Source organism: Sebastes fasciatus, chromosome 1 (genome assembly GCF_043250625.1).
Source record: "Sebastes fasciatus isolate fSebFas1 chromosome 1, fSebFas1.pri, whole genome shotgun sequence".
NCBI classification, from domain to species: domain Eukaryota; kingdom Metazoa; phylum Chordata; class Actinopteri; order Perciformes; family Sebastidae; genus Sebastes; species Sebastes fasciatus.
This window is the reverse complement of record NC_133795.1, coordinates 35,765,836-35,788,592: the sequence shown is the minus strand read 5'-3', so window position 1 is coordinate 35,788,592 and position 22,757 is coordinate 35,765,836. Positions and strand designations below refer to the sequence as shown.

At 39.9% G+C, this 22,757-nt stretch overlaps 1 protein-coding gene and 1 long non-coding RNA gene across 2 annotated transcripts in view; one reads left to right on the top strand and one right to left on the bottom strand.

The window, feature by feature from the left end:
• Positions 1-22,757, bottom strand: part of LOC141777011 (uncharacterized) — a 42,235-nt gene that overhangs the window by 17,160 nt on the left and 2,318 nt on the right. Inside the window, exons 3-43 of the mRNA XM_074650923.1 lie at positions 19,489-19,665; positions 19,359-19,395; positions 18,990-19,200; positions 18,726-18,869; positions 18,479-18,635; positions 17,715-17,742; positions 17,492-17,603; positions 17,314-17,406; positions 17,011-17,074; positions 16,833-16,931; positions 16,642-16,745; positions 16,269-16,407; positions 15,071-15,189; positions 14,818-14,967; positions 14,562-14,732; positions 14,167-14,473; positions 13,900-13,967; positions 12,907-12,994; positions 12,609-12,726; positions 12,400-12,523; positions 12,158-12,294; positions 10,790-11,045; positions 10,449-10,691; positions 10,180-10,356; positions 9,950-10,095; positions 9,768-9,858; positions 8,884-9,273; positions 8,639-8,765; positions 8,436-8,554; positions 8,137-8,333; positions 7,862-8,045; positions 7,605-7,770; positions 7,229-7,353; positions 6,788-7,096; positions 6,494-6,697; positions 6,268-6,393; positions 5,249-5,419; positions 4,912-5,016; positions 4,156-4,251; positions 3,647-3,778; positions 3,506-3,522 (exon numbers count right to left, since the gene is read on the bottom strand). Coding sequence (XP_074507024.1) covers positions 3,506-3,522; positions 3,647-3,778; positions 4,156-4,251; positions 4,912-5,016; positions 5,249-5,419; positions 6,268-6,393; positions 6,494-6,697; positions 6,788-7,096; positions 7,229-7,353; positions 7,605-7,770; positions 7,862-8,045; positions 8,137-8,333; positions 8,436-8,554; positions 8,639-8,765; positions 8,884-9,273; positions 9,768-9,858; positions 9,950-10,095; positions 10,180-10,356; positions 10,449-10,691; positions 10,790-11,045; positions 12,158-12,294; positions 12,400-12,523; positions 12,609-12,726; positions 12,907-12,994; positions 13,900-13,967; positions 14,167-14,473; positions 14,562-14,732; positions 14,818-14,967; positions 15,071-15,189; positions 16,269-16,407; positions 16,642-16,745; positions 16,833-16,931; positions 17,011-17,074; positions 17,314-17,406; positions 17,492-17,603; positions 17,715-17,742; positions 18,479-18,635; positions 18,726-18,869; positions 18,990-19,193 — 5,807 coding nt within the window. The 5' untranslated portion in view covers positions 19,194-19,200; positions 19,359-19,395; positions 19,489-19,665. The remainder of the gene's footprint in view (positions 1-3,505; positions 3,523-3,646; positions 3,779-4,155; positions 4,252-4,911; positions 5,017-5,248; positions 5,420-6,267; positions 6,394-6,493; positions 6,698-6,787; positions 7,097-7,228; positions 7,354-7,604; positions 7,771-7,861; positions 8,046-8,136; positions 8,334-8,435; positions 8,555-8,638; positions 8,766-8,883; positions 9,274-9,767; positions 9,859-9,949; positions 10,096-10,179; positions 10,357-10,448; positions 10,692-10,789; positions 11,046-12,157; positions 12,295-12,399; positions 12,524-12,608; positions 12,727-12,906; positions 12,995-13,899; positions 13,968-14,166; positions 14,474-14,561; positions 14,733-14,817; positions 14,968-15,070; positions 15,190-16,268; positions 16,408-16,641; positions 16,746-16,832; positions 16,932-17,010; positions 17,075-17,313; positions 17,407-17,491; positions 17,604-17,714; positions 17,743-18,478; positions 18,636-18,725; positions 18,870-18,989; positions 19,201-19,358; positions 19,396-19,488; positions 19,666-22,757) is intronic.
• LOC141774143 (uncharacterized) lies at positions 22-515 on the top strand. The gene is made up of 2 exons (XR_012595236.1): positions 22-160; positions 279-515. It is a non-coding gene; the product is annotated as an uncharacterized LOC141774143 (long non-coding RNA).

The following is a 22,757-nucleotide window of genomic DNA, read 5'->3' as shown; positions in this document are numbered from 1 at the left end:
TCACCTATTCTAGTAAGGTGACTCTCCTTGACTCCCGACATCCCGTGACTCGGCTCTCGGCTTTGGAAAGTCCTGCATGTCGTGCTCCTTAAAGTGCCCCGGTTTATTGGACAGTAAACTCGGTAGCTCTATTGTCCGATGTGGAATCTCCAGTGAACAGGTGATTAGATTTGTGTCTCCAGGTTTTTCAAGACAGGCACTTGTGGTGTCTCAAGGGCGCGGATGTATTTATAAACCCTTTCTTTAAATGGTCTTGTACTGTGTGATCCTCCCGACAGATGAACTAAAGACAAGGCCAGGCTGTGTGGCTTGACCTTCCCTAAAGGCAAGTGTTTGTTCCCCATACGCAGGACAGAAGGGGATCATGTTGATGATGTGTAGTAGTTTGCATTCTTTCCTTGTTGAAAGATGACACTGAACTGGCAAAGACAGGGGAGAGGGCATTAGGAGCTAAATACTGAGGACTTCACACCCTACGAAAGAGGCCTATATATTCAATAAAATGTGAAACTTGATCTCTTATGCTGCCGGGTGTGCTTATTTGGAAGAAATACAAATATAGCTGTCTCCTCAGCAGTGTTCTCATAGCAAAGCCATTTGTCACTTGCCTCAAGTCTTATTGTGGAACAACCTTTGATATAAAACACTCACTTCCATGGTGGTCTTAGTCTCAAATATAACAAAGCACTGATGCTTATATCAATATATCATAGTCGTAAGACTTCTTACTCACAGCTTTCTGCAGCCGCAACTGCCTGCACTGATAAAAAAAACTCAATTTTAAAGGATTACTAATTAATAAGACAGAATAATCAACCACATTTGTCCAATGTCTATGATTGTCCAAGAAGCTTTAGGTCTCAAACAAAAGTAATAATAAGATGAGAAATGTAAATACAATATGGGGATCCTAATGTACGACACACAGTATATAAAGTAAAGAGTCCTTGACTGATGGGGATAAACTCGTCTATCATGGCAGATGTAGTTTTATACTACAGTATTGATATACTGTATAGCTTGATAGAGTGAAGTTTCCAGAAAATCAATCCAGATTTCTTTATAGATAAATAACCACTTTGGTCTGTTTTTGGCTAATTAAGTGATTTATATACCTGACAGATCAAGGTACTTCATCACACTGCCGCAAAACCCAGTACATGCAGTATTACCATATAGAGCAGTCTTGCATACTGCAGATTTGCCCACAATGCAACAATATAACCACATTATGTTAAAGAGGTAGTTACTTCTGCATTAATGTTAGAGCAAAATATCTGATGGTAGACAATGCAGATACCTCATCATGGTCTACATTATCATGTTTCCTATCTAGAAGGATTTTCATTCCTTACTTCAGATGGACCGTTTATCTTGGTTCTTTCCTCCCAAAAGCTTAATTTAAATTAATTTTCACTCCTGTCCTTTTCCTACAGTCCACTCTTCATGAAACCATTTCTAAACCAACGGGATTTGAGAAGTAAAATATATGTATGATTGTATAAAATACAATCTGAGACCCGCGGAGGAACCCATTGGTACCAACCATGTCATGCCAGCAGTGGCCATTTTCAAAGGGGTCTGTTGACCTCTTACCTCAAGATATGTGAATGTAAATGGGTTCTATGGGTAGCCACGAGTCTCCCCTTTACAGACATGCCAACTTTATGATAATCACATGCAGTCGTGGGATTACATAAATTGGATATGACTGGAAAGCGGAGACTCTTGTGGATCCAATGAACCCAATGTGACCTCTAAGATAATCACAGCCTCATGAAACTTTACAGCCAAAAACTAGAGACCATTCAGCATTCAGAGGATAGATGGCTTTCATGTTAGCTAGATTGACAATAAGGGGGTTTCTGAGCAGTTTCCAGGGCAGAAGTGCTCCCCATCTAATCGCTGAAGAATGCAATTCTTGCAGAAATCTCCAAATGTCAAAAGTTTTTGAAACCAAATCACAGCATGGCTTTTTCTATGGTGTTCCTCAAGGTCTTGGTGTCTTAATGTGGTATTAGGGCGGGATTATTGACGATTTTTATCAATTCTCCAGTGGTCAAAAAAATTGTTAAATTTAGCACCAAATCTGTGTAACAAATAGCATCAACCCAACAATTGCTGCAACAACTTATGTTATGTTGTGTTCTATTATGTAATAGAGCACGGGAATGATCATCATATACTGCTGTCATAATGTTCTAACAATTTGTTATAATTAATTAATTAACGTTTATTTCTGATTTATGACTAGAACAACTTGACACACAGTGCTGAGCTGCATCTCAAATTAATCTTCAGGTTCCCAGCTTTCAGATGATGTACACCACTTCTATGTGACATCTACTGTTGACCTGCTATCTCCCCCTAAAGACCCCCCTGAAACAGACAAAAACGGCTCTATTGTGGGTCTCTTAGGGTTAATACAAGGCCAAATCTGTTCAAACTTTGAAACACCTATATTATAATCTAACCAGCGTCCTTCTGTCTTCTTTATCTTCTTACTTTATCCTCTAAAAATCACAAGTACCTGTACAGTATTTTGTAAGTTTTTAAGTCAGAATACTGGTCAAGCCTCAAGTAAGGTTGTAATTTCTTTACTGGCTATTCAGAGAAAAGCAAAATGCTTTATTTCTTATAATGAATGCTAACCTACGGTGTAGTTAGCAAAGCAGAGACATCATCACTGTGCTCAGACACACTGAGGTATCACCGCGTGTTGTGGTTCACTAATGGGTCTATTTTCATCACAACTTGAGATGGTGCAACATGTGTTTTGAAGCACATAAAATAAACTGTAAGGTCACCGGGCTGTCAGTAACATTATCACCACGAGGCAAAGATTTGCAGTTATCGTAACCTGGGGGACTTTTAGGTGATAACGGGCGACGGTTGACAACCCGGCTATTTTGGACGGTGAAGCTACACATGCTGCTGCTCACATTTAGACACCAATTACACCACTCAAAGTCAGTGTGTCTCCAGTGTTACAATTAGCAATTCGATTTATGTTCTCCTGATAAAAGATGATTTGTTTGATTTCTGACACTTTCATTGACTATTTTAAATGTATAAAAAATGACAATAACTGTCTTCAGCTATAGCTGATGTCATCCACTTTGATGTTGTGAAGGTGCACTAAGAGGCTATGATGAAGGAATCTCTGCAGGTAGTTGGCAAATGAATGGAGTTATTTTGTGTGATTACAGTATACAGTATATTCTAAATAACCCAGAGGAGATTTCAGATAAATCCTCAGAGTTGAGACACTGCTTGTGTAAAAAATATTCTTTTAAAAATACAGTATATGATCTTACATTTGAACTTTCTGCTTGTAATATTTGTGTATAATTAACTCCATACATCCTTTGAATTAAGAGTGAAACAAACAGATTAATGGCACAAAAAGGCATCCAATTGCATGCAGATTTATTTCTTGTGACACATCAGACAAAAAAATCATATTGTATGATTTCTTGTACAGTCTCGTCTAGATGATGCTCACTCTTCGGCGTCCTTTCCCTTTAAACAAATACAAAGAGACGAGTGAGAAGTTAGTGGATTGTCAACATGTAAAGGTACAGAAATTCCTTGTATAAATATCATTACAGTGTACTGAACGACAAGAAATAAAAAATGAATATACCCTGACGATCTCACGGCTTTTGGCTCTCAGCTTGTTGACCTGAGACTCGGCGATGTCGGCTCTCTCCTCGGCTTCCTCCATCTCATGCTGCGTCTTCCTGTACCTGGTGAGGTGAGTGTTGGCCTGCTCCTCCTGGAAAGCACAAAGTTAAATGGGTGGGGTGCCTGGGTTAGCTCAGTTGGTAGAGCGGGCGCCCATATAACAAGGCTTGGTCCTGACCGCGGCGGCCCGGGTTCGAATCCGGCCTGTGGCCCTTTCCGCATCCACTCTCTCTCTCCCCCCTTTCCAAGACTCTTTCCACTGTCCTGTCAATAAAAATGGAAAAATGCCCCCAAAAAAATAACTTAAAAAAAAAAAAAAAAAAGTTAAACGGGTGACGTCTTGAACTATCTTACCAGTTGTATGAAATGAAAAACCATTAAATCATGCTGTCAGTGCTCTGGTGTTAGAAAAGGTGTTACTGGTGTGACGCCTATTTGCGTTGCATGTGTTGAATATTTCACACTCACGGCCTCCTCAGACAGCCTCTTGTAGGATTTCACTTTCAGCTGCAGCTTGTCCACCAGATCCTGAAGTCGGGCGATGTTCTTCTTGTCCTCCTCAGTCTAGTGGCGGTATACAGTATAGTCTGTTTGAGACCAGCACTAAAGCCACTAACATCATCCCAACGTCTTTTAGGAATATTGTTAAAAACGCTCGAGAGCACACAGTACAGTACATTCCTTCCTTTAAATGTAGGATGTGGACTCTTCAACTGAAGTCACTTCAGAACGACTAACAGGAGCAACCAAACAAGCTACAAACACTGAAGATGTGAATTAATGCACAACAGCAGAGAAACTTACATATTTCATTTTAACCACTTGCACAAGGATCCTTCAGTGCTGTCAATCAAGCTGTCTGTTAGAACTGAGTGTTTGTGCAGGTTCCTCCTCTTAGCAAATTCTCACAGAGAAAATCTGTTAAACACATCTATAAATCTCACACAAGTGGTCATACTAATACTGTATAAGCACATAACTGCATGTATCTATAGCTGCAACAGTAGAGTGTGTATTTTTAGCTCTATATCACTTTGTATGTCTGTCAGAGATTCAGACATGTGATGGGAATTCATGCCCTCTAGGGGTTTGAAACATATTCTACATCCAGTTTGTCTTCAGCCGCACAATTTAAAGAAAAATATCATATGATAATAAGCAGTTGTGTCACTCTCAAAGTTACATTTAAAGGTGCACAATGTAATGTGTTTTTGTTCTCTGTACCTGGTAAGTCAGCTCCTTCACTCTGCGTTCATATTTGCGGACGCCTTTCACAGCTTCAGCTCCGCGTCTCTGCTCGGCCTCGACCTCAGCCTCGAGCTCTCGGACCTGGACGATAAGCGCAGATTTTATGGTGACAGAACTGAATGTGTTTGAACCGATAACAAATCTTTTATGAGCTTGTTGATAAACATATTTGTTAAAAGTAGAAAATAAATAATTGTAGGGGGGATGTAAATGTCCTCAAATTAAAGGTAAAATGGTTCTATTTCAAATCCAAATTGCAAGAGCAGAGAGACAAAATCAAAACGAAAATCATTTTCCTATATAGTGAACTTACCCTAGCCTCCAGTTTCTGGAGCTGCTTCTTGCCGCCCTTCAGGGCGAGATTCTCAGCTTCATCCAGACGGTGCTGCAGGTCTTTCACTGTCACCTCCAGGTTCTTCTTCATCCTCTCCAAATGAGAGCTGGTGTCCTGCTCCTTCTTCAGCTCTTCTGCCATCATGGCAGCCTAAACATGCAGTGATTGTAAGAAGGCCAATGAGCAGAAAGATCAAGGAAAGTAACGCCTAATTTGTAAGCCTAATGTAAAACAAAAAGGGTAGATTACTACAGAATCACGCTGTAAATATAACACAAAAATGTACTTTAAGTTATAATGAAATTGTAATGTCCATAAAATGTCATATTTCTTTGTCCCACACTGATTTGGGGCGGCTGTGGCTCAGAGGGTAAGAGCAGGTCGTCCACCAATCGGAAAGTTTGGTCACATGTCGATGTGTTCTTGAGCAAGACACTTAACCAAATTGCTCCTGAAGGCTGAGCCATCGGTGTGTGAATGAGTGTTTGGATTAGATCCTGATGGGCAAAGTTGGCACCTTAGCAGCCTCTGCCATCAGTGTGTGAATGTGTGTGTGAATGGGTGAATGCTGACATGTAGTGTAAAGCGCTTTGAGTGATCGGAAGACTAGAAAAACTCTTTTTGAGTTAATTGATTGTTACAGTTTAGTTTAACAGAAGCGACAACTTTAAAAATACTACTGTTATATAACCAAGATGCACTGGCCATTGCTAGAATAGATGTATAGCGACAGTTTCCAACATTGTTTTAACATCTCCTAAATTGTATTGTTGATGGCTGTCTGAGACTGTTTTTCTCTCACACCTGTTGTATATTCTACTTTATTCATAACTATTCATTAGTCGGCAATTTCATCTAGCTAACCTGTATTTAAAACCAGAGGCTGCTCCAAGGTAACCACTGGAATGTCTCAAACTTTGAGCTCCAATCTTCTGTATAAGCAGCTGGGTTTTAAATGACACATTAAGCGGATGCTAAAGTACTAAAAGAGGACTCACATCAGTGATGGCCTTCTTGGCCTTTTCTTCAGCGTTTCTTGCTTCCTGGACTGCATCTTCCACTTCACCTTGGACCTGGACAAGGTCGGCCTCCAACTTCCTTTTAGTGTTTATGAGATTTGTGTTCTAAAGGAAGAAATATATGGTGAGGTTTCTATACATTTACTTTCTATACATTGTCTTGTATTTAACAGTACTTATAAAATACAAATACTGTATATAATACCTGAGAGTGCAGCAGTCCCACGCGCTCGCTGGCATCAATCAGCTCCTGTTCAGCCACTTTGCGGCTCCTCTCCGTCTGCTCCAGTGCAGCTCTCAGCTCCTCGATCTCAGCCAGCATCAGGTTGTTCCTGCGCTCCACCATGGCAACCTGCTCCTTCATGTCCGCCTCACCTCTGAGAGCTTCATCAAGGTGCAGTATCGCATCCTGAAGGTAATACAAACTCCATTTACATATGTTTGAGCCACATAGCTGTATTTTTGTAGATGTTTATATGTTACATGTTTATTGCCTGACCTTAAGCTGTCCCTGCACGTTCCTCAGCTGTTTCTGGGCTTCAGCTGCCTGGCGGTTGGCGTGGCTCAGCTGAATCTCCATCTCATTGAGGTCTCCCTCCATCTTCTTCTTGATTCTCAGGGCATCGTTCCTGCTCCTGACCTCAGCATCCAAGGTGCTCTGCATGGACTCAATCACTCTCTGGCTGTTCCTCTTGATCTGATCGATCTCCTCGTCCTTCTCTGCGACTTTTCTGTCAATTTCGTTCTTCACCTGGGTGAGCTCGAGCTGAACACGCATGATCTTTGATTCTTCGTGCTCCAGTGTGGCCTACAAAATGAAATGTAAAGGTGGAAAGCTTCAGAATGAAGAAGTGTTACGTATACAGAAGGGTGCATTTTTTGGATCAAGATCAAGATTCTTTGTTTGGATTTTTCTTTGCAAATAAGTCATTTTAAATACCTCTGCCTCCTCTAGGGCGGTCTGGACTTCTGCTTTGTCATTCTCGGCTGTCTTCTTCCCCTTTTCCAGCTCATGAATCGTCTTTCCTGATTCAGCAATATTTTCAGTCAAATCGGAGATTTCCTCTGTAGAGAAAACACAAAATTCACATGATACATTCAAATGTCTTCCTCAGCAAAGTTTAGAGTTGTAATTATAGTATTATACACATTTTTTTATCCAATTTTCTCTAGTATGATCAGGCCTGCCACTGGAGACCAAACTTGTTTAAACAATTTAACTTGCATTAATTTTGCATTTGCTGTAGGTTCTTGTTTTTCCTAAATCGTAAAGAGTGTATTTAATGTCAACAATCACGCAGGATTTGTTGTCTTACGTTGCAGATTCTTGTTCTCTCTCTTCAGGGTCTCCAGGTGGTCCAAAGTTTCTTCATATGAATTTTTCAGCTTGAACATCTCAGTGCTGAGAGAACGAGATTCTTTTAGAGCTCCCTCCAGCTCTGCCTGGCTTTCCTCATACTTCTGCTTCCACTCGGCAAGAACCTGAAAACATAAAAAAAAGACCCATGTGTTTCAGTAATTCACAATTCTACAGTCTTCATTGAAGCACACGAGGCACAAATAAAAATGTAACCTTGTCAAAGTTCCTTTGCTTCTTGTCGAGGTTGGCAGCCAGAGCATTAGCTCTCTCCACATCAATCATCATGTCTTCCACTTCACCCAGCAGTCTCTGCTTCGTCTTTTCCAGAGAGGCGCATTTAGCGTTCACAGCCTCGATGGATTCCTCTGCATCCTGAAGACGCTGAGCAAGCTTTTTCCTGAAGAATCATGTTATGATGAGTTATAGAATTGATGCACGTGATAACAGACTCAGGCTCCTGTGTAGGTGTATCCCTCCCAATGACTTACTTAGCCTCCTCCAGCTCCTCAGTGCGCTGAATGGCATCAGTCTCGTATTTGGCTCTCCACTGAGCCACCTCGCTGTTGGCCTTGGATAGTGCACGCTGCAGCTCAGATTTGGCCTCCTGCTCCTCCTCATACTGCTCTCTGAGCAGGTCGCAGTCATGACGAGATGACTGGACAGAATGAGCCAGGGCGTTCTTGGCCTAATAATGACAAAATACATAAAGTGGTAAATCAAATATCTTCTTATTAAGAAATACATTAGATCATTTGTTTGTACATTAAACAAAAGCATACTGCAATACCTTAACTTCATCTTCAAGGTGCCTTTTGAGCTCCTCAATTTGGTGAATATAAGCCTGTTTTCCTCTTGTAAGCTGTGAAACAAGAGACTCCTTTTCCTCCAACTGACGGCCAAACTCCCCTGATGGGAAAATGATGCTTTGGTTAGTAATTTGTGCCGACTCAAATTGTAATGTTTTCTGAAACACTGCAGTTTCACACTCACCATTTTCAGTCATCAGTCTTGATCTTTGAACATTCATTTCATTCAACTGACGCACATGCTCTTCATTCTTGGTTTTTAATTCACTCAGTTGATCCTCAAGAGTACGGCACATTTTCTCCAGGTTACCCTAAGGACATAAATCAACAATGTTGAGTCCACAGTAGTCATAATGCTACTGTAGATGATAAAACACATATTGAGGTAGTTATTACACTTTAAATGACAGAAACATTTTTAAATTTGACCTTTGCTTTGGCGACAGCCTCCATGTTGCTGCTGAGGTCATCAATCTCCATCTTGTATTCGCTCTTCTCTTTCTCCAGCTTCTGTTTGACTCTCTGGAGGTTGTCAATCTGTTCTCCCAGCTCTGCCACGGTGTCAGCCTGTTTCTTGCGGAGAGCTGCAGCGGTGGACTCGTGCTGCAGGGTGGACTCTTCGAGATCACGACGCAGCTTCTGAAACTCGGCCTCGCGCTTCTTGCTCATCTCGATCTGAGCGGACGTCGCTCCGCCAGCTTCTTCCAGCCTCTCGCTGATCTCCTCAAGTTCCCTGGAGAGATCAGCCCTCTGCTTCTCCACCTTGGCCCGAGCAGACCGCTCGGCCTCAATCTCCTCCTCCAGCTCCTCAATACGAGCCTGTGATGCAAAAAGAAAAGTACACGCTGTAGTCGTGTTCAAATGGCCTGAATGCCGAGCCTTATTTCAGATGTACAGTATAAAGTATGACTTTGCTTTTTTGGGGTCTGTGACAAAATAGTATTATATGAAAAAATAAGACGGTGTAACTTGTCACAACACAGAAAGTCAACTGAACTCAACATTTCAAAATTGGTATAAGCAGAAATGTGAAACAGCAGTTAAACAAGACACTTAAAAGTGTCAAGTGAAGCCAACACCAATTAGATTATGACGATGTTTTAAATAATTCACTTTTCTTTTCACGAATCCTAAATACTTGTTAAAGTTATTCAAATGACTTAATTATAAACATTATAAACATAACATCCCCTCCATCCATCCATCAGTAACTTCCATAAGAATTTACTGCAAACATATTTTTGATCGAGACACAATCCTTCAACAAAATTCCCCTCCACAAAGCCCAAACACATATCTACTCTACACGTTACCTGCAGTTCTTTGATTTTCTTATGAAGTTGAACTCCAAGTAGCTGTTCATCTTCTATCTTGCCGAGAAGCTGACTCATCTCAAAGTCCCTCCTTTGTTAGCAAAAATAATGAAAAATGTTAGATGCACACTGTTATTTTGGGAATTGTGGAGTTTATAAATTCAATTCTCATTATTACATACTTCTTTATTTTCTCATCAGACTGCTGCTTGTCATTCTCCAGATCCATTATGCACTCATGAGCCAGTTTCAGATCTCCTTCCAGCTTCCTTTTTGATCGCTCAAGATCCATACGGAGCTTCCTCTCTTGCTCCAAGGAACCTTCAATCTGGTGAATTCACATATAGTGTAATGGGTACCAATATAGAACGACTTTGGTGCACTCGTTTCAAACAAAAACACAGCCTCTTACGTCGTCCACTTGCTGCTCCAGCTTGGCATTGGCCTTGGTCAGAGTGTTGACTTTGTCTTCCTCTGCCTGCAGGTCATCAAGGGTCTGCTGATGGGCCTCTTGGAGGGCTTTCTTCTCTTTGGTCAACTTGGCAATGGTCTCATCTTGAGATGTCATTTCCTCAACCAGGTTTTTAACCTTAACAGTTTATATAAATACAATTATTTAATATTTAATCACAGTGTGTTTCTAATCCGCACAGTTTAGTAAAGAGAAATGCGAGACTGAACCTTGTTCTCAGTGGCATGCTTCTCCTTCTCCACTTTGGCCAGGGTGAGCTCCAAGTCATCAATGTCTTTCTTCAACTCAGAGCACTCGTCCTCCAGCTTCCTCTTCTTTGCAGTCAGCTCACCATTCATTTCCTCCTCATCCTCCAGTCTCTCAGCCGTCTCTTTGGCTTTGGCCTCAAGCTGGATTTTTGCTTTAATGAGCCCCTCACACCTTTCCTCCGCATCACTGAGGTTTTCAGCTTCCTAGATTTGATGGGACATAAAATCAAAATGATTTTTATTGAACTTTAAAACCAAGGTCTCTGAAAAAAAAAGCAATTCCCTCTTTCTTTGTAACGTACAGACTGAATTTGGAGCTGCAAGTCGTTCTTCTCCTGCAGCAGAGAAACCATCTTCTCCTCCAGTTCTTTTTTCTTAGACTGAGTCTTTGCTAGATCCTCTTTCATCTTTCCAAAGTCCTCTTTCATTTGGGCCATCTCCTTTTCAGTCTCTGCGCTCTTCAGCAGAGGCTTTATTCTGAAGTACAGCTTCATCCATGGCCAGGTTTTGACATTCATGAATGAGCGGATGTTGTACTGGATGGAGTAAATGGCTTCCCTGGTGATACAAGACAGAGCAAAATAAACTGAATTGTTCCTCTCCAGTTTAATAGGAAAAACACACCCTTACTTAAGACAATAAGACAATTAGGTGAAACTCTGTCTTATTGCTGCAACCCTTACATCCCTTTTTGTGTGTAGAAATTATATCAGCTTAGAACTCCTGGCCAATGAAGGAAGAGCCATCAAAAGGCACCCCAGATATGAACCCATAGATCTGACCGACCCAGTGTAATCACATCTTCTCTGCTCTTTCCTCCAGAGCAGAAGAGAGATCAAGTGGTCTATCTGATCAAGAACTGCAGTTAGGTAACACACTCCCGTTTCTTGTCCCCACGTTAAAGAGTTCAAAATAAAGAATTGAAACAGAGGATTCGGTACATATGAAGAAAGCTCCCTCGGATAATTAGAGGAGTACGTGTCCTCTAGTAGTCTACCATGTGGCTTGCACTTGTCATGGCACTGGAGGATGCCAAATGAAATGCAATTATGCAAAAAGTTTCTGTTCCACCTAGTTACCATTTATTTTGGAGCATCATAATTAAGTAAAACCATTAATTCAATAATTAGAAGGATTTTAGTAGAAAATATTTTTCATTCCTATACTCTGCAAAGCTAGAGGAGCAGACTCTTAAGTCTCTCTGGATCTCATTAGGATGTCACACACTGAACTGAATTAAATATTAACCAGGAGCGACCACTTTGAGGCAACCCGTACACTAGCACAGACTCTACAACAGCAAGTCCAGTAACTGCATTCACAATTATAGTTACTGGAAGTATGAAGAATATGCTGGTTAAACATCTAACCTGCACAACATAATGTACACTACATATACAGGATGTTGATCAGAAAAAGAGTTTACAGCAATGAGTATTTCACTTCATAGTCTCGGTACTTTGACTCATTCAGTCGTCTTTTACATCTGTAGCTGTGTGTAGCGCGACTTTTCCTTGGTAGTGACTGACTCAATGTCCAGGGTATGAGCAAGAAAACAAAGCATCACTGTACTGCACATACAGTATAATACTGTATCATCCCACACCTACAGCAAATTCTATGTTTTTTTGCTATAAGTGCCACAGTATATTACAAAACACTAAGCCCACCTTCTCTCCATCATTTTGGCAAATTCTCGTCTCATGAGGAAACCTCTGCAGAGAGCCTGAGTCATTGTGACCAGCTCAACCAGTTTCTCATCTCTCATCTCCTCAAGCATACCCAGTACTCCAGCCTTGAAGAATACCTGACGATAGACGTAATAACATTAATTTAATCAAAACACTTTGGTTCTGTTTCACGCTGGTTTCATTATTTCATGACTGTAATGAAGTCTGTTCATGTACTGTACCTTGGTATGGCCAAATCTGTACTGGGATTTATCCACATTTATGGATTCCAGCAGTTTCTCTGAGGCCTTCTTGTTGTCGATGAACTGTCCCTCAGGGATGACACTAGCATTCAATACTTTGTATCTGAAAGGATTTATTTAAATCAGACTTCATCAACAGGACAGAATCAACAAATGTGGACTGAGAGGTACAGAAATAGTTACTGTACCTCTGCTTGAAGTCACCGTAGAGGATTCTGCTGGGGAAACCTTTCCTGCAGATCCTGATACCTTCTAGTACACCGTTACACCTCAGCTGGTGGATGACCAGGAAGTTCTCCATGAGACCTTTAACAGGAACAAGCACACCCCAATGTGATAGCTGATGAAGCCCTCGCACAGATCCGTGGTACTGTAAAGGTGTGTCATTCGCAGACATCGCCTTGATTTGAACAGCAACTATGGGACAGGCAGGCTAACCATACAGTAGATGAAAAGTGAGGTATGAATTCTTTTTTTGGGACCTACCTGGTGTTTTTGACTCATTGGGAATCAAACAGCGCACAAAGTGTGGGTGAGTGCTTCTTAAGTTGGTCATCAGTTTGCCCAAGTTTTCCTGTTGATGGACAAAACATTTCTAATTTATATTTTCCCCAAAGAATTTGACAGTGATATGACTACGCTGTCCTATAATACATGTTCCATAACTTTTAGATAACAGCACAAAAATAGAAATGGTCGCAAATAAATGAGCTTAACATTGAAGTTTCAGTTTGTAGAGCTTGAAAGGGAGAGGTTTGGTGGTACGTCTAAACTTATGTATATACTAAAGTATATATATATGTTTCATTAGTAAATGTTTTACTGTTTTGAAAGAATTTTGTCATTTTGCTTGCTTCTCCCAGTTTCCAGTATCAGGAGACCAGACCACCCGTAATTAATACACCACCTTGATCTGCAGCATTCAGGTAACAAACCTGATCTGCTACAAGAAGAAATCTATGGTAAAAAAAATAAATAAAAAAAAAGTCCTTAGAATTAAGGTTGAAGCTCCCCATGAACTCCAGATCCAGATTTTTTTTTTTTTTTTTTTACTTTATATACAAGTATATATAAATATATTTTACTTTTCTGTTTTTGTGATTTTTGGGTTATCTTACCCATGTGGCATCCAGAGTAAGGGAAGGGAGGAGGCTTTTTTAAAAAAAGACTGGAGGGGCAAATAAAATCCATTTGTCGGGCCGTTGATGAATAATATTTCCAGAATTATAGATGTATGTAGAGGCTGATTATTTGCTGTTATACTCAATCTAACCTCCAGTATTGAAAATAAACATTTGATTATTAAAAAAAGAAAAGAAATCTATGGTATAAACGAGTCACCAATGAACTACATGCTTGGTTCTTGTGTAAAGCTTAGTGTCAGGATCTCCTATTATGAACAATCCCTGCACGGTGGACAGTCGTTCATATACATGTAGGTATTAAAAGTGATCACAAAATGTATTTGTGAAAAATTACCCTGAAGAGAGCCGATACTGTCTGGAAGGAGCCGCCCTTCTTCTTGGCAGCCTTCTTTCCTTTACCCTCTGTAAAAAGCATTTACATGATAGTATTGACGTTGGCGAATATACTTTTTATCTTAAATTCTTTGTGGAGGATTTTGCATAAACACCCTCAGCTTCCCTTATTCCTTCTCTGTAAAAAACTAAACTATGAAATTATCATGATCCAGCAAATTTTATTCCATCTTACATGGTGTGTGGTACCTTATATATAAAAAACTACCTTCTGTTCCGGCATGTGCTGCATAGAGGTGAGACAACAGCTTGACTGAAGACTTCTGGTAGAGTTGAACCACTGAGTCGTTCAGGGGGTCTTTGTTCTTATCCAGCCAGCCTGTGACATTGTAGTCAACAGTGCCTGCATAGTGCATCAGGGAGAAATGGGCCTCAGCTTTGCCTTTGGCAGGTTTGGGTTTCTGGAAGGGAGCACTTTTTCCAAGATGCTGGTCATACATTTTGTTCTTGAAGGTCATATCTGTTGCCTTGGGGAACATGCACTCCTCTTCAAGGATGGAGAAGATGCCCATTGGCTGTCATGATGAAATGATTATTTAAAACAAAAACCTTCAAGTCATTGGATAGTTTTCTGTGTTTGTGAATATACAGCATGTCGCTCACCTTCTCAATCAGCTCAATGCAGGCAGCCAAGTCCATACCAAAATCAATGAACTCCCATTCAATGCCCTCTTTCTTGTACTCTTCTTGCTCCAGCACAAACATGTGGTGGTTGAAAAACTGTTGCAGTTTTTCATTGGTGAAGTTGATGCACAGCTGCTCCAAGCTGTTGTACTTGAAATGGGAAAGAAGGTGTCAAACTTGTATTGTACCGGTTCACTCTGTAAAACTTAACTAGTACAATGTGTTGTTTACTCACATCAAAGATTTCAAACCCTGCAATGTCTAAGACACCAATGAAAAAGTTTCTGGGCTGCTTGGTATCCAGCATCTCATTAATTCTGATGACCATCCACAAGAACATTTTCTCGTAAACGGACTTACTGAGAGCCATCACTGAATTATGCACCTAAAGATTCAAAGAGTTGGAGTTCTGGTTATACGGAACAAGTGGTATTTTTATATTAATTAATACATTTATGTTCATTAACTAATATTTTTATGTAAATTACCTGTGGCACTGTTTGACCTTTAACCACCATTTCATTGCCGACCTTGACTCTTGGGTAACATAAAGCCTTGTGCATTTCAGCAGAGTTCAGGCCCAGGAGGTAGGCGATTTTATCTGCCTCTGATAAAAACAAAACAAAACACAAAGATTATCACTCAATGTTGCCACTAAGTTACAAATGTGATTGGTGATGATCTGAAAATCTACAGTATTTTTTACAACATCCATTCATTCATGGTGTGCTGCTTATTTAGATCCAGATCACTGTGACAAAGTGTAGGGTAACCCAGACATTGTTCTCCTCAATATAATCCTCCAGCCCCTCCCGGGGAATCCTAAGGCATTCCTGAGCCAAATGGGATCCAGCATTTTCTGGGTCTGCCACAGGGTCTCCTCCCAGTTGGATGTGCCCAGAATATATTACTTGGGAAGCAACTGGGAGGCATCCTTATCAGATGCCCAAACCACCTCAACTGACTCCTGTTGATGCAAAGGACCAGCAGTTCTATTCTGAGCTCCCTCTAGTTATCTGGATTCCTTAACCTGACCTTAAAGGTGCAGTGAAACGGAAAGTTAGAGCGTCTTTAGCTTCTGTACTGTGACATATTTCACAGTGAAACAGAATATTCTCCTATATTTGAGCTTGGAGTTTAGCGCAATACGGAGCTAGAGAGTATTGTTGGCTACACACACACACACAACTCCCTAACCAATTGTTAGATCAGGACAAGGGACAGATAAAAGGGAAATTGTCAACTGGCTCTGTATCACTGCAGCGCGGGCAGTACATGCAGATGAACGGCGCCCGGAGCTCCCCACTCACTCGCCGGAAAAAGTAAGACGGTTGTTTAGTGTTATCCGGCAAAATATAATACTCTGTTACAGATTTTTTGACATATATTTGGCACACAACAAGAGATAAATGAACAATTAACACAAGGACACAGGATTAAAACTAGGAAAATGCATTTTTCATTTTCACTGGGTCTCTAAGGGTAAACTGAGACACCCTGCAACACCCTAGAACTTTTAACACTAACTTTTACAATGCCATCATTCTCAATTGTGGAAGAATGATTGAATAAACAAATACACAGTATAAAAGTAGAACTCTGATTAAACGTATGCAGTGAAAGAATCATTACAGTATTTTAGTAATGAGTAGTTGGTTGCACAAGTATGATATTAACAAATTTTACCCTCAGTGCCGTCAGGCTCAGCCTGCTCTTCACGCTGCTTCTGCTTAAACTTCATGTTTCCGTGATGCATCACAGCTCCAGTCAGCTTGTAAATGCTTATCTTCTCTTCAGCAGTGAAGCCCAGGATGTCGATGGCAGTCTGCAGAAATCAAAAACACAGATTTCCCATATATATTTATAAATATATATACTTTTGTCTTTCAGTAAAGGATCCTCATTACAGACGAAGGGTTACTGGTTCATTGTGGGTTATCAGTTGCTCCAACAATACATCACAATGACATCTGAGGAGCCCCTTACAGTATGTGCAATATTTAATCCCTTAAAGTTACAGTGTGTTACATGTTTTGGATTTTGCAGCGTGTCTGCTCACATCAGTGGCGATGAACTCCTCGATGTCGTTGATACTCTTGACAGTGATTTCACCGTGACTTATCATGGGAAAGTCGTACGGATTGGTGGTGATGAGGAGAGCCTCTGAAAAACATTTATTGTATTTCATTACACAGATTCAGGTGAAGCACGCATTTATTCTATAAAATGATACATGGCTAAATGTCTCACCTATCAGCTCAATTTTGTGGCCTGTTGCGAGCTGATAGAAGATGTGGTAGCTCCTCTCAGCAGACAGCTGGAACGTCACTCGAGACTTCTCCAGCAGATCTAGAAATCAAGGCGATACACTGGTTTACAGTTTGTCCTTTCGTCAAACCTTCTGGATAATGAGTGGCTGGAGGCTTACATGTTTCAATGTCAGCTGAAGCCAACTTTCCAGTTGATCCAAAATGGATTCTTATGAATTTGCCCTACAGAGGTATGCAGTTATCAGTGTAAGCATATTTGTGAGTGACTCACTCTGCTCTACTTATACTTGGTAGTAAATGTTACTATCCAGTACTATACAAACAAAAACAGCACACTTCTCAATTTTGATATTGCACAACATTCTATAGTGTAAAGACAAACAAAAATACTGAGGGCGGTGAAGACTATCTTAAAGCAGACACTATTTTAAAGCAGCAGGATCTTGTGAACCGAAACTTACAAAGCGGGATGAGTTGTCATTCCTCACAGTTTTGGCATTACCATAAGCCTCCAGCAGTGGGTTGGCTGCAATGATTTGATCCTCCAGCGACCCCTTAAAACAATGACACATGACATGTGTTTGCATTTACACTTTCATAGATATCATACATACGTACAGTATATTTCATATTATTTACCTGCATTTTTGATAGTTGCTCAGTTTTCTTTCCTCCTCCAGCCACTGCGATTGTCGCAAAGTACTGGATGACACGTTTGGTGTTGACAGTCTTTCCTGCACCAGATTCTCCACTAGAATGAAGATAATTATACAGTATGACACACACGTTGGTGTAAGTCAGACATGATACATGTACAGAAATAATCAGTCTGAGCTATATCAATCCAAAAGCATTGACTTACGTAATCAAGATTGACTGATTCTCACGATCTGTTGAGAGATTGAAATTTGAACACACACATTGTGTTATTGCATTCATTTATCTTAAAGGTCCCATATATTGTAAAAGGTGAGATTTTCATGTCTTTTATATTATAAAGCAGGTTTAAGTGCTTTATAAATATTGTTAAACTATCAAAACGCTCAATATACGAAGAAATACACACAGTCCTTATTCAGAAATTGTGCATTTGAAACAAGCCGTTAGGATTTTTGTCCATTGGTGATGTCACAAATATACAATATTGAGACCATTACGCGGTTTTAAACGTAAACATTCTAAATGTGTCCCAATTTATTTCCTGTTGCAGTGTATGTAAATAACATCAGCTGACAGGAAGTAAACATGGACCCAAACAGTTTAGCAACGCAATTCCGTTGCCATTCCGTTGAAATGCGCTAAAACGGAGTGTTTCAGACAGAGGGTAAATACAGGTATATTCAGGCAGACAGTATGAGGAAAATAAAGTATTTTTTTAACATTACAGCATGTAAACATGTTCTAGTAAAAACACAAAATACAAGTATGAAACTGAAAATGAGCACGATATGGGACCTTTAAATTGTATTATTGCATTATTTTTTTTATATCGCAGCAGTCAGAGAGTCACAATAAACTGCATGTTTACAAGTGACAACAAACTGTTGTAAAGATATCAAAACAGTGTATCATTTTTTATAGAGTGACAGATTCAGGACAGATTGCAGCCTAAAACCTGATTGATACCTTGGAGCATGAACTGATAGGCATTGTCCGAGATGGAGAAGATGTGGGGTGGAGCCTCAATCCTCTTTTTGCCTCTGTATGCTGCTACAACCGCTGCGTCATACACTGGGAGCCACTTGTAAGGGTTCACAGTCACGCAGAACAGCCCTGAGTAGGTCTGTTACAAGAAGAGGACATACTGTATATATTAAACATCAGCTTCATACTTGCAATACATACTGTATTACAGTGCAACAACTAGTCTTACGTAGATCATCCACGCTGCATAGCGCTCTTTGAGGTTATACAGCACAGCAGGCTCACTGAGGTGGGTCATCATGGCCATGTCCTCAAGCTTATCGTACTTTGGAGGGTTCATGGGGAAGATGTCATCGTCCTTTACAGTGACAGTCTGCACCAAAAACAGTGAAGAATTAGTGATAAGAATGTGTGGCGCCATAAAGTGTGAGGATATGTAGCCATTATTTTTATTTGTGTCTATTGTATTATAAGACAATAGATGTCTACATACCTTCCCACCATGAATTTCAACGGTGGCTTTGCCACCCTCCTTTTTCACTACTTTCCCCTTCACATACATCTCAGTGGGCACCGTCACGTAATAAGCTGATTTGGCCTCAAAGGGAGCGTTTTGAGACTCTATTCTCTCCCTTTCAGATTTCCGGAGGTATATGGCCGCCGGGCCATAACACTCCATTTCCGCATCCGTACTCATGGCAACTCTGTAATTAAAATATAAATGAAATAACAAAATTTGGATTTACAGAAATACATTTTAAGATCAAATAAAATTAAAAAGTGCATGGCTTATCAATACATTTTTAATTTGATTTAGTATTCCTTTTTTCAGTCAAGTCACTAGTTGCATGATAACATTTACCTTTTTGTTGCCAAGTGAGGCAGTTGTTATGTGGATACTAAGAAAAAGTCAAATTAGAAAAAGAAACACGTGAAACTTTCTGCAATCTTAACTAATCATTGAATTCATTAAAAGTCACTAGAAGACTCACCTTGGTTGGCAGCCCGTCAGTCCAAAGCTTCTGACGAGCCTGGGAGTGCGTCTTTTATACTGAAACCTCTGAACACCACGCAGGAACAGCCCTCCTGTTTAGGTCACAAAGCTCGTCTTTGAGAGTGATGTCAGATGACCTTCTCCACCCCATCATCACAACCGGTGTCACCGTATCCTGTATGATACAACAAGAGCATTAACATTAAATGATACCCCAGATCAAAATTGCAGATTCCTGTCCAAAAACCAAACCGATGAACCAAGTGGTTTAACTACGAGGAATAATTGATGTATTTTTGAGTTACTATAGGACTTTTTTGTAAAAATTAAAATTAAGAATTACGCTATTACTCAGAATCTACTTGAATGTGGGCCAGAAAGTCTCATTACAGGATTATTTTCTCCATCTGCACTCACACAAGTTTTGTTATACCATCAGACAAACCTTTGGCAGTGACATTGTTTCAAACATCTCTTGAGCATCGGGCCAAGTGCTCAGTTGAGGCTAATTTAGGATCCCATAATGGTCCATTATACTGTTGTGCTTTCTCTCCAAAGAAAGATGACACCTGGGGCGCTGTGAAAGTATTCTCTTGTGGTGTGATTAAGTTGCAATAAAAAGGTGATATCCAATATGTCTGGCCTTTCTTTGGTCTTATTAGGACTTAAAACAAATATAGCCTCCAGCTCACAAATGCCCATCCTCTTACTATTGCAATTGTTTACAAATGCTTCAGTTAATTACATGTCTGATGTATTTTAGCATCCTGTTACTAAGCACCTCAGTAAAAATTCCAAGCTGTGAAGCTCCCTATTCTTGTTTCAGACTATCAGTAGTGTCACTAGGTTACAAACTCATCAAGTTCAGTTTAGTTAGGTTCGGTATCATGGTAAGTAGAGACCTACAGAAGTTTGTTGTTATTTCTGTTTCTCTGTAGTTTGATGAGTTTGATGGGCGCAGCTTGGTGCTGGCATTCCTTATTGTTCGGTTCCTGCGGGGGGCCTCTGCTGCTAGAAATGCTTGTGCTGTAAGTATTTGGAATAATGTGCCACCCAAATGAGCTATGTGTGACTGAGTCGTTTATGGTACGAAGTGCAGGGCGCTGGGTTAGAGAAAAGTTAGTCCGAAAATATAATATTGGAAAACAGAAACTGTTTGATGAGAACTTCTTGTGGTTTCTCTATTAATATTCTTCGTTTTGTGTGGAGTTTATGTTCATGTATGGCTTATGTAAACATGCAGTGATGAAATGATGTCATCCAAAGGAAATTAACGCATGACAATGATTCAATTGTAATGCATTTTTCCACCGGTTACCTCACCATTTCAGTTGTATGGGATGGTCTTTATTGTGTTATGTCAGCCAGTAATGTAAAGGCCAGTGTGCTGCTAACGTATGTAACGCTGCAAACAAGAGGAGGAGATGAGGTAGGGAATCTGGTAAACACTACATTAATAATAATAAAGTAACAACACTCACTAGGAAAGTAAGACATACTGTACTGTAAACATGGAAAGGTCTCTAAGAGAAGGTAAATAAACAAATAAAACAAACTGGGAAGCTCACATGCATATTTGAGATTGGAAGAGATATCGGACCAGTGCAGCTGCTCTAAGCCTTTATAATTCTGTACACTAACAAAAACTCCGTGGTTAATATGTAATAATATACTCTATTTTCTGAATTTGTCTGTATATAAGCCTTCAGCTGCATCCACTGTATTAATTAGTAAGAATAAATAGAACCAATAATCAACTGCAAATATTTGCCTAAATGAAAACAGATTCACAATTTGTCCACCTAATAGACCACCTGTTGGTTTTGGGTAAACACTGTCTAGTCTTCAGGGTGGCCCAGACATTTTTGAATTCCAAAGCAGCTAATATTCCCTTACGTGTGATAAATAAGACATCTCTGTGCAGGTGTTAGGCAGCACAGCGAAAACTTTGTTTGTGTGCGTGCGCGAGTCTATGTGTGAGAGTGTGCGTGTGTGATCATGTGTGTGTGTTATCATTTGATCTCGCATGATAGAGAAATTCATATTACTAAAAGCAGAAAGGGAGTGAGGAAAAGAGAGATTGAGAGTGAAGCTTTTCTTTGCTGTTTTCTTGAGTCGACTCCGAAAAGGATACGTACTGAATTGCGTTCAGAATACTGAAAACAGGGAGTTCAAGTAAGGTAAATATTTAAAAGGTGGGCCTTCTCATTTTTTGTTGTTAGTATGTGAGAAATGTAATGTAGTTAATATCGTGGTACTGTCTGCATTTAGATGTGTATTACTTATAATATTAAAGCGGTTACCTGTAAAGTTTAAAACTCTAGTAAAACAGGCATGATTTGTTTTTGTTGATTGATAGATGATGCAAAGATGTTGGTGTTATCCTAATATCTATTTAATTTGAGACATAAAATTATATAAACATGTTTTTTATACAACATCATATGTGATGCGGTGCATGCTGAAACCAAGGACATGACCTTCTCGACAAATTTGTCTTCATGTGGTGAAAAAATACTCAAAACTCACATAACAGAATAAGACCTGAGTGTAATAATAAGGTCAGTATTAACAGCTTTTAAGTCTTTTATAGTCAAAAGGTGGTTGCTGAGTAATGATATCATAGTATTTTAGTTTAATTTTGTTCACTACAACTCTAATTGAGGTTAAACAAAGTACAGAGTTTCATCAAGATTATGGTAAGGTTATACATTGTCTGTATTTGTATTTCAGCATTCATGATTAAAATTTGTTTGTTTAGTGTGTTGACAAGAGTGCCAGGTAACCCTTGCAAATTTACAGGTTGTTTTAGATCTCTACAAACAGACATGAGTGCATGAGGCTGTCAGTGATTGACTCTTCATGGATTAATTTGGTAAGTGTACTTAGTGCAAAAGTTCTGTTAAAGTAACCCGTTATTTGTGACAAAACTACAGATTTTTTAAAAATGAATTGAAAACTTGGCTTCTTACCTAGCCCTTTGATGAAACAGTATTGCATCATTTTGAATCCAAAATGTTGATTTAGTTAATTGAGTGACATGCCAAGTTATAGTGTACTTCTGTTCTAAGACAATTCCGATTTTTTTTTTAAAGGTGCTCAATACGATATTCGAGCAGAGGGATTGCAGCAACACGGCTCTCTCAACGGCTGAGCCAGCTACTAGCAGCTAACAGTGCTAACAACATTAACAGTGCAAACAATGGCAACACTGCTGACAGAGCCAACAGTGTTATCCTGGGGGGAACCGGAGTTACACTTCACGCC